Source organism: Centroberyx gerrardi, chromosome 4 (genome assembly GCF_048128805.1).
Source record: "Centroberyx gerrardi isolate f3 chromosome 4, fCenGer3.hap1.cur.20231027, whole genome shotgun sequence".
Lineage (NCBI taxonomy): Eukaryota > Metazoa > Chordata > Actinopteri > Beryciformes > Berycidae > Centroberyx > Centroberyx gerrardi.
Genome location: NC_136000.1, coordinates 5855916 through 5866911, shown reverse-complemented (window position 1 = coordinate 5866911; position 10996 = coordinate 5855916). Strand labels below are relative to the sequence as shown.

The 10996-nt window shown below is 41.8% G+C and overlaps 1 protein-coding gene across 1 annotated transcript; it reads right to left on the bottom strand.

The window, feature by feature from the left end:
* Positions 1–1451: 1451 nt before the first annotated feature.
* On the bottom strand, positions 1452–8113 carry nts (neurotensin). Its single transcript, XM_071925546.2, has 4 exons — positions 8050–8113; positions 6442–6503; positions 2636–2842; positions 1452–1597 (listed from the first exon to the last, which is right to left on the bottom strand). Exons 1-4 carry the CDS (start codon positions 8108–8110, stop codon positions 1454–1456), a joined length of 474 nt encoding a protein of 157 aa, XP_071781647.1. The 5' UTR covers positions 8111–8113; the 3' UTR covers positions 1452–1453.
* Positions 8114–10996: the final 2883 nt, after the last annotated feature.

The window sequence follows — 10996 nt, the reverse complement described above, 5'->3', positions numbered from 1 at the left end:
CAATGCAAAATATCAATCATTACCACATTAACTTTGAGACTTTAGTATAATTTCCGTAAACAAACGAGACCATCAGCAAGAAGACTGTCACATTGTGAGCCACCTGGTCGGATTTTGCCGGAAGTCTGCTGGATTTCGCTGTTCTTCCAGAGCAAGCAGAGCTACCGCTTCAGTTTCTCTTTATGGGAGATGGTGAAAGGAGTGAAAGGCAGATGAAAAAATCACTTCCAACACGTTTAACCTCTTCAGTAAAACGTTAGGAGGGGGAGGCGGGGCGAGCAGCAACATCCTCTTTGCAACAGGAAGCAACAGGATTTATGGGAAATGTAGTCTTCTGAGAAACACTGGCATGGTGTGAGATAGAGGCCACCAGTCGTCTCAATCATGGCCTTCCTTCTTTATGGTAATTATACTAAGGTGTCAGAATTAATTTCAAAATGATATATTGATATTTACAAATGCTACAATTAGCACCTTTAAAATATGTTGTATTGAAAAGTCACACAAACGTCTGTGGTCCCAAATTAGACACATTGCTGTGGTGAAAGTGGTACAATCTTTTGAAGAGTGTCGATTTGGACACAAAACTTTTAAAACCAGTACAAAGATAGACGGGTGAAATAAGATTACATTGAATTGAGATTTGAGAATCAATCTGGACGAAGTTGAGAATGGATCTAGGCTTCATTATCAGCAGGTTTTGATTGATTACTAATAAAAACTATTTGCTTCTACAAGGGTTTAATTTTGCAAGTAAACCAGCCATCACAATAGTATAGTATTTTTGACTGCATCTAATACATACAATTGTCAAAACTGTGTATTACAGTAACAATAGGAAGCTGACGAAGTAGAACCATGATAGAGATGAAATGGCCGTCCACTTTCAAGGTGGAATTTCAAAATCTTTCCCAACCCTCTATAGTGGAATTGAGACAGATTTGGCCTCAACAAAACTCTCTTCTTCTCTAAGATAAGCATAAAACAGATGAGAACATTTTGGAGAGGTGAAGTGTGAAAACAGATAGGGAGCAGAAAGCGGTGCGTGTCCTTTTTCGCCCCACGAGCAGCTCGTGCTGAAACAAAAAGATAGTCACATCACGCCGGTTTTGAAATATGTATCCTTTAATCACATCCTGAAAGAAAATAAACGGACTGTGCAGTGAACAAGGATCGTAAATAAATATAGTCTCTCAAAGATGCACATTTTGCTTGATGCTCAGGATATCCTTTTATTCACAGGAGCCAAACTTGAAGGGAGCAGAATACAGACAGGCCTTAATGCTGGACATACAATCGAGAGGTCTGGTTTGATAAAGCAACAACGGGAGAAAACACTGCAGCTACAAGAAAAGAACCAAAAAAAAAAAGAAAACACTGTCACTTATTCACAGAATGTATATGGTCTTTCCCCCCCGCCCCCCCAAGCCCCCTGCCTCCACACACACGGTTGTCAGTAAAATGTATTTCGTTTTAGGATGTACGGCCTCCGGGACTTGGTGGTGTGCGGCACTTGCCTCTTCAGGATGTACGGCGATTTCCGTTTCAGCGGAGCGTCGTTGTTCACCTCTAAGTATTCTAGAGAGTCGCGGAGTAGCTGTTTAGGGGGCAGAAGAAGAAGAAGAAGAAGAAGAAGACACGGCGGTGTGTGAGTCTCACACGACGAGGAAATGGCAGGGAAACACATGTTTTGTCGCTGAGTGGCAGGGTAATGGCTGACTACGGCAGTGTAGCTGTGATTAAACGAGTGCTCTGCTCTGTTCTTCCATGCATGGCAGAACAGGTGCTAATCTCCGGTCGCTGTGTTAAAAAAAAACAAAAAAAAAAAAACTGTTGTCCCCAGTGTAAAGGAGCCGACAGTGGAAGGAAAATGATGGAGGAGAGGGAGAAAAGAGACAAGCAGGAGGGGAGAGAGAGGAATTTAATGAGGTGTGTTTACTGCCTGCAGAGGATGGATGGGCTCCTGTGTGAGCTGGAGTGACTCTGTGTGTGTGTGTGTGTGTGTGTGTGTGTGTGTGTGTGTGCACGTGAGAAAGAGAGAGAGAGAGAGAGACTGAATAAGCATGTGAGCGTGTGCGTCTGTGTGCATGTATGTGCGTGTGTGTGTGTGTGTGTGTGTGTGAGAGAGAGAGAAAGAGTGAGCGTGTGTATGCGTGTGTGTGTGTGTGTGTGTGTGTGAGAGAGAGAGAGAGACTGAATAAACATGTAAATGTGTGTGTCTGTGTGTGCATGTGTGTGTGTGAGACAGAGAGACAAAGTGTGTGCATGCTTGTATGAGAGAGACAGAAATAGAGAGATTAAGTGTGTGTATGTGTGTGTGTGTCTCTGTGTGTGTGTGTGTGTGTGTGTGTGAGAGAGAGAGAGAGAGAGAGAGCGAGAGAGAGAGAGCGAGCATGTGCATGGATGTTTTTTTTGTTCCCCCAAAATGTGTTCATCTCCGCACGTGTCTGTTAATTAACAACAAAACTGTTTTCACTTTTTGTAAACAAGCTCAATTCTCACCCGACTCAAATTTTCTCTGTGTGAAGTGAGAGGCTGCTGTGCATGCCTGAATACCTGTGTCTGCATGTGTGTGCGTGTGTGTGTGTGTGTGTGTGTGTGTGTGTGTGTGTGTGTGTGTGTGCGCGCGTCTCACCCGCTCCTCCCGGCTCTGCAGCGCTCGGCAGATGTGTTGCAGGTTGAACAGCTCCTCCGGCGGCTGCACGCCTCCCTCCCTCAGCTCCTCCTCCTCCTCCTCGGCGCTCCACGCCTCCTGCCACGGCCGCCGCACGCCGCTCACCATCCTGCACAGGTTGGCCAGCGACACGCGCCAGTAGGGGGCACTCTGCTTATTCTGCTTCATCTGTGGGGGGCGGGAGGGGGGGGCAGAGGGGGGGATGGAGAGGGTTGGATTCAATTCAGCGAGTGGTTTGATTTTTTTTCTTTTTCAATTTCAAAACCTGGCAATAAAAAGTTTATCCTCCCTGTGAAGAGATGATTTAATTGCGGTTTCAATTTATATTTTGAACTGTGAGGGAAATGAATTGAATGGAAATGAACTGAGCCTGGCCATGCTGAGGGACCAGGGAGGGTACACACATAGTTAAACACACTGATGCTTCAAGGGTCTAGATGAAAAGGGACCTAAGTGACATTATCCTAGCAAAAACAAAACTTTAAATGATTGCATCTTTTTATTCAAAACATAAGAGTCATTAAGATTCAGCAAATTGCTCTTCTTTACAAAGCCATTAAGTGCAGTTATGCCATTTTTTGCACCAAATTTCATCTAGGGATTTCATTTGAGCCTTTTGGATTTTCCCCTTTTCGTCCGTGATTGCAAATGTGTTCTTTTGACCATCAGATAGAGCTAAACAAGCGTTTTCCAATGACATATAATACTAATTTCAGCCAAACTCTGGTTTTATTACAATGGCCAAGTACTCTAAATCCTAATAACAATAATTATTTCTCCCTTGATAGCTGTTTTATCCCAGTGGGTATGTAGAGAGCAGAGTATCGTCACCCTGCCTTTAAGAGCTGCTTACCCACCTAAAAGAATTTCATTAGTCTGTGTTTCAGTGGACAGTTTTGGAAAGTTTCCCATGCTCTAAATGCTGTTTCAGAGGCTTTTCCACCCTATAAAAAAATTCTGGGGGAAACTTATCCCTAATGCTATTACTGTCATAGCAGAATAAGCTGTAGTGTTTCCCTTTGGGTTTTCCATCTTAAGGAGTACTGAAGATGCTGCATTTGAGGTATTAAGTTTACCTGCTGAGCGCTGATGCAGACTGCTATGTGTTAAGACAGCAGTTAAGATATATTATGTCCAGTATTTCTTAAACATGCTCAGGCGCTGTGGCATGCCCCGAGCCCCCTCTCCTCACCCAGAGTGATATATCAGTCGCATCTAACCTCGTCTAGCTCCAGCCTGTTGTGTTATAATCTAGTTTGAGTGCTTTAAGATGGCGGGAGGCCCCTGCGCCCGCCCGCGAGGAACCCTGCGCGTGGGCTGGCTATCTCACACACACACACACACACTGCCGCAAAGACCTCTGGGTGTCACCGAGGATGATGGAGAGATTTGGAGGGTAAAGAGAAATTGTCGCCTCTAAATCGCCGTGAGCCCTCCCAAACTCCCGACTTCTTTCTCAGGTTGGTTTTGTAACGAGAGGACCCACTTCAATCGTAACTTTTTTTTGTATGCCAGGGGGAGACACATGTAATAAAGACTGTGCAAGCGTCAAAAGAACAACACACCGGGGACCGAAACATGTCCAGCTACTGACTCGCTTATAACTCTGACATTTAGAAATCCGCCCTGCATCGAAGTTTTCTGCGGTGTTCATTTAGTTCCAAATGAGTCCCTAACACACCGAGCGGGGCTTTAATTGTCCTGAAAGGTCACATGGAGGATGGTTTGTATGTAGCCTCATCAGGGTCTTCTCCCTGAACGCCGGTTAATCGTTATCTTTGAGGGCCGGGATGAAGGATTAATGTAGCGGGCCAATAAACCGATGGACCCCCAGTCCAGAGCCATGGCGTTACAAATCAGCCCCGTCTCTGTGACCATTGAATTTTCCGTCAGTGACTGGCTTAGTCTCTGTCACCCTGCCAGCAACCTTAAGCCACTACAGCCAAGTGGAAATAGCTCCTTTCATTCTGTACATTCTGCAGTATGGTTTGTCCTCCTCCCACCCTCAGTTTTATGCATTTTAAATTTGAGGGAATTTAGCAGATGCTCTTATGCAACGTGACTTACAGTGAGTGCAACAGTGGAGAAAGCTTCCAGAATTGCCAACGGTGCAAGCAACTAATATTAAGGAGTGCAAGGGGCAATGCCACAGTGGCCAGGCAACAGATTGAAACCTTCCTGTGGAATAATACGATCATATATGATTAGGGAAGTCAAAAAAAAAATAAGAGCCAGGGAGAACACTGCAAAAAATCTCCATCTTAACAAGTCATTTAGTCTATTATTGAGTCCTAAAATCGTACTTTTCTTAAAATAAGTGACAAAATCTGCCAATGGGGTGTGATAATTTCACTTGTTTCCAGTGCAGATCAACTTGTTGCAACAATTTTGTAGAATCAAGTGTCATTTTCTTGATAGTAGTCCAGTGATCTGCCTTGTTCTGCCTTGTTTCAAGATGCTGACACTCATTTCTAGAAAATTCCTGAAACAAGTGAAACTGCATTGAAAACAAGTGGAGTTATCTCTCCTCACTGGCAGAATTTTGCTCTCGGTTTAAGAAATAAGATTTGAAGGCTGAATATAGAATATAGACTAAATGACTGGATGTTTTTTGAAGTGAAAAGGTAGAATTTAATCTAATCAGATGCATGTAGAGGAGGAAGATAGGGGAGAGAGGGGATCAGTGGATGAATCAATTTCAAAGTTGTCTTCAAGCAGATTCCCCTTCAAAAAAACGCCCATGTTTATTCTGAGGATAGAGAGCCACAAGTATCTTCACCAATACTGCGCTTTCTCGCTTCTCAAGCTCTCTCTATCAGTCATCTGGCGAGTTATTATTACAATCATCACCCCCGAGGAACCCTCCGAACATCAGCGGCAATGAATCACATGGCTGATTTGTCATCGTCACGTCTCGGTGTGAGTCCCCCGGTCATTTATCAGACTGTGGAGAGAGAGAGAGGGAGAGAGAGAGAGATGGAGAGAGAGGTAGAAGAGTGGGGGGGTTCGAGGGGGTTGATGTGTCGTCGGCGTTATGATGTTGTCAGGACCATCTGAATCCTATTAGGCCCGGCTGTCTGTCTCCAGACACCTCTAGTTCCACTTTCATCAACTTCATCCCCCATCCTCGCCTGTCCCTCGGTACACGGCGCCAGATGAATGTGGCGAAAATCTAAAAGTTACAACTGAATAACTTTCCTGTGAATTATTTCCATTTCCTCTCAATGGGAAACATGGTAAAGGCCAGGAAGGCGCTGAGTGTAATTCTTTCTCTGTGCAGTATGTGGGTAATGGGTGTTTAATGGTGTGCCGTTTGAATTGGTTATAAAAGAACAGGATTTATCATTTCTAACCAAGAGAAGAAGGTCAGTCTGAACACTATGACACATGCTGGCCAAAAGAGAGTGTGCAGTAGCTGGCAACTCAAAAGAGTAAGTTGGACTCTGAAAGACAAAAAAAAAAATGGCTCTTACATAATAAATAATTTATCTCCCCCATGAACCACTCAGCATGAAAACAACCAAAAGGTGAGGCTGCCACCGAACGATAGATCCATATCCAGGCTGCATGAAAGAACACCTGGGCAGCCGAGGGGTGTGTGTGGTAGCGGTGTGTGTGTGTGTGTGTGTGTGTGTGTGTGTGAGAGAGAGAGAGAGAGAGAGAGGGTGGGGTGGTGGTGGTGGGGGGGGTGGGTCACTATCTGGGTGGGTTGTAGCTCTCTGACACCCAGTCTCTGATGTCACAGGTGCAAAGAGGGAACCCAGTACCTTAGAAGTGAAGAGACTGCTCAGCAGCTCCTCTTCCAGCGCTCGCTGCTCCTGGTCCACGTCTGTCAGGAACATGAAAAACAGCCCATTCAATCAATCAATCAATCAATCAATAACTTTGTTGTCTCTGATGGGAAATTTGTTGCGCAGCTGAGTATAAAAAACACAAAACACATACACATCAATACAGAAGACACAGCATATACAACAAAGACCATAGACGATAATAACAGTCACTGTCTCTGTGAATTTAGAAAGTTTATAGCAGTTGCAATGAAAGAAGACTTAGTCCCATTTTCAATTAGACAGCAGCATGTCATGAAAAGAATCTGGGATTTGAATGGATTTTATTGATTTGTCTTTCATATCAATTGCTATTTAATCTATTTCATCTTACTCGTGAGCTAGAGTTAAGACGCCTACGTATGAAACATCTACATCTCAGGCACAGAAGCAACCTAAGCTGATCTAAACCTCAGCCAACCATTTTTATTCATTGGTAGGCACCTGCAGCCCACATGTAATCCTTCAAACAAGAGGACACACTGTTCATTTACTTAATTCCCAGCATGCCCTGGGAGTGCAGCAGATGGAGATTTTAAAAAACAATTAGCCTTAAAATCTTTATTGATCAATCAAAAAATTCTGTTGACCAAAAGAATCTTTCTCTGCATCAAGAGATTTAAAAGAGATCGATCCAACCTTTTCCATCTTGTAAGTCATGAACAGCTGGGCAAGTCATTTTCTTACTGGACATTTAGGCTCTTGTAAGCCCTTTTCAACAGTTCAGTGTAGCCTGTTGAATGTGATTTAATGAGCAATCTATTATGGATTTAAGTAACGTGGAAAACACTTTTACTTCAATCCGGTTTAGTCTGCTACACTCCTGCAGAATACATCCAAGAATATCATCATGTTTTTCTATGAATATCGGTTGAAAGAGTATTTGTTCGAAAAAAGTTTCATTGAGGCATCATTAGATTGGATCATTGGGGACTCAAAGTTTACATAAAAGTCTAACAGGGAAAAAAACATAAGAAACAGAAAGAGTTGTGGTTCAGAGTAAAAAAAAAAAAAAAAAGCCTCAGAATGAGGAAATATATTTTTTTTTATTAAATGTTATAATTGAAGAAGGAAACTCAAAAGTTACAAAATGACCAGCTTCTTGAAGTCATCATTTTAATCACATTTGGGAGCAGAGAAATTAAATTGCCACCTTCGGAACAAAACGGCTCGGGGAATTGCCAGCCCAGGTATCTCCATATTTAATCTTTAGTCCAAAACTCATATGACTGTAATATTAAATGGAAGTCTCACTTTAGTAGCCTTAGAGTGGCAGTTTTTTATTACAGAAATGTGTTGTGTAATAAATCCTTTGTTGGCAGTTTTCAGATGCATGCTGCAGTAAAACCACATCATCTGAGTGGCTGCACCTGTTGCACACAGTAAGTTACATGAGAGCTAAATGGCTAAACTCCTTTTTCTCCATGCTATGCCTTTGCTTGAGTTTCTGGGCTTATTCCCATTTCGTGACTATGAGCTGACAGACGACTCTGCCATAAAATGATGCGTATATGTTAAACCTGTTGAAAGAGGTGTAGCGCTTACCTGTACAAAGCCCACCACATGTGAAACAGAGGAGAAGCACACATGCCAACTGCGCCTGCATCTTGGTAAAAAAAATAAAATAATTTTCCACACTGAAGAATCCACCTGTGGAGGAATCTAGTCCATAAGGTTAAGGGTCAGACTCAGAGAGCTAAAGAGCGTGGAGAGACGATGTGCCGTGATGCTGCTGCTGCTGCTGCTTCTTCTTCTCTTTCTTCTTCTTCTTCTTCTTCTTCTTGGTGGTGTTCCTGCTCTCTCCCAGCTCCAAACAACGCTTCCCCTGTCTTCTAGTTTCTTCTAGAAGTGTAGAGCAGTGGGCTCCATTCCCTCAGTATATAAGAGCCAATGTGATGTCAGAGGATCACTCTCTCATCCCCCTCCTCCCCTCATCTCCACCCCCCCCCCACCCCCCCACCCCCCGCCCCCCCTTCCTCTCTCCAAATTGCCTCTTCCCTCTCACCACGACTCCTGGCACTGTGTCATCGTTTCATCAGACGTCACTTTGGCATCACAACGCGGAAGGTTTGCGTCAAGGTTTTTAGGAGATTCGGTTATTTCACTTCATGAATGTTTACTGTCAGAGGTTGGTTTTGTTGTTGTCTCCCAGGGACGGGATACAGGGGTGAGATGGGTGGGTGGGTGAGACGGGTGGGTGGGAGGACTCATACATAAGACTCAATCTGTGTGTCACTGTTCGGAGAAGCAGCGCTCTACCATATTACCCGTTTCACATCATTTTTGGCATGTCATGTCTAGACAATAACCTGTTGATTAAAAAGAGACCCCACTGAATAAATTTCATCCCGGACTCACAGACAAAATGAGTGTCTGTTAAAGGAAAAAAAAGCACATAGAGCTTGAATAATGCAGTTTTAAGAGTGGCAAGGGTGAATTTTGTTTGCATAATTTGAATGGGACGCCTGATAATTTGTCAATTTGAATCACTCAATCACTCAGAAAGTTACTCACCCAGCCAGGTTTTAAAGAATAGTTTTAACTATAGTAGTAACCAATTCAAAAGGAGGCCAAAAAAATCAATGCAATTAATGGTCATGCTGGTCTTAAATGATTTTTTTAGTTTCTAAGAGTTCTAAAATTGTTCCATTTAATCTCCCTTGACTGTTTTTTCTTTTAAGTCAGAGTGCAAAGCCACATTACATTAAATCATTGGACCTCTTTCGATTTGAAACTGCAGTAGTTAATCCATCCTTGACACTTTGAAGTCATAATCCACCATAACAAAAACATTACCTCTGTGTTTGTTTCTTCAATGAAATATCTTCATTGTTCCTTTCAGGACCCCCCAAAATTTGATCAAGACCTTAAGAAGCTAAAACGAGGAAAGGTCATCAAGTTGATCCTGAAAGTATCTATGAAACAAATGCAAAAAAATGCAGCTGTTATGTTATGATGACTCTGTGATACATGATGATGAAATATGTTTTCCTTGCAGCACACGTGACTTTACTGTGGAGTCCCACAAGGGTCAAGTTTAGGACCTCTCCACTTTTTAAATTACTGTTATTGATTTGATTGTTCATTTTGATTGATTTCTTTATCCTGTTGACTGATGACTCCAACTTTTTTTAACTTGGAAAAATTAGCCACAAACTGAGAGGCTGATGTGTATTCACAACTAAGCCTGAAACAAACAAGGCACATAAACATTATGTATTGTCAGTGTTGACATCAGAGACTTAAAGTTAATTATATATCTGCTTATTTTAAATGTCAGTTGTTATCACTATGGTTTAGACTTTATATCAACAAAAGTCATTCCCATAACTGCTATTAAATTGTATACCATCTATTTTTTAGCAATAATTTTGTCATTTTTTCATTTTTGCTTCATTCCCCACACAATTACTACTCCTTGGCTTCGCAGGGCAGTATTCATTGTAAATTGAAGGACCACTGAATTTCAGCATTTAAATGCCTTGGAACCATTGTGTCTGTACTGATGAACATCTCCAAATGTACTAGAAACAAGATGGAGGAATTTAGCATCCTAACCTGTGACGCCTTGGACAATGAATTCAAAATATAGAGAACGGTAACTGTGATATTATGTGACTTTATGGAGAGCGTTATGTGTACAAAGGATACACTATTGTAATATAACATTCACCTTGATCTAAAAGTTCAGACAAACATAATGTGAATCCACAATCGTCAGCAGTCGATTGTTTGTCAGTGTCAGCACATCATAGATCAGACTTGGTTGTCTCGTTTATAGCTTTGGGAGAAAAATGTCCATGTTCACAAACTAACTAATTGGACCCTATAACATAGTGAATTCTCCCCTTTAAATGTACAGTAAACATCCCAGCTGGTATAGCCTACCGTCACAATATATCTGTGTGCTGCAAAAGATATTTCAAGCCTGAAAAAGATGGTTGTATAGTTAAATCAGGCTGCATTCCTCCCAGGTCTGAATGTTATGTTTGTTGTTTGAATCCACCAGGGAGAGCCAGTTACCAAACCCCAACACTTTCATTTTTCCTCTACTGCCTGCTGTTACATCATCCTCTTCTCTTACATTTCTTTGCCTCTTCATTGTACTGTTGGGTATATTTTGTGAGTAATAAACAAAACAAATATACATATTTAAGTTTGTATACAATGAAAAATCACTGTATTATTCCTCCAATACCCTATAGGGACTGGTATTGTTGTGAGTTTAAAGGAACCTTTTTATCTCCCATTATATAATTTTATTATTTATTTTATATTGTGTCTGTGGAACTAAATAGTGTAGTTTATAATTACCTTATCCTATTTTCTGGTATTTTTTAATTATCATGGTATTATTATAGGATTTCCTATTGTTGTTTTTTCACCCATAGTAGCAGCATGATAGTCTATTTTAAAGTACTATCACTATGATATTTGTATAGTATCCATCTAAAATGTATTATAGGATAACTATACTTCTATAATAACAACA

Excerpts from the sequence above, each read along its gene's own strand:
- nts (XM_071925546.2), bottom strand. The coding sequence starts at position 8,110 with ATGCAGGCGCAGTTGGCATGTGTGCTTCTCCTCTGTTTCACATGTGGT. Across the intron at positions 6,504-8,049 it reads ATGTGGTGGGCTTTGTACAG|ACGTGGACCAGGAGCAGCGA; the intron begins GTAAGCGCTACA and ends TGTTCCTGACAG. Across the intron at positions 2,843-6,441 it reads GCAGTCTCTTCACTTCTAAG|ATGAAGCAGAATAAGCAGAG; the intron begins GTACTGGGTTCC and ends CGCCCCCCACAG.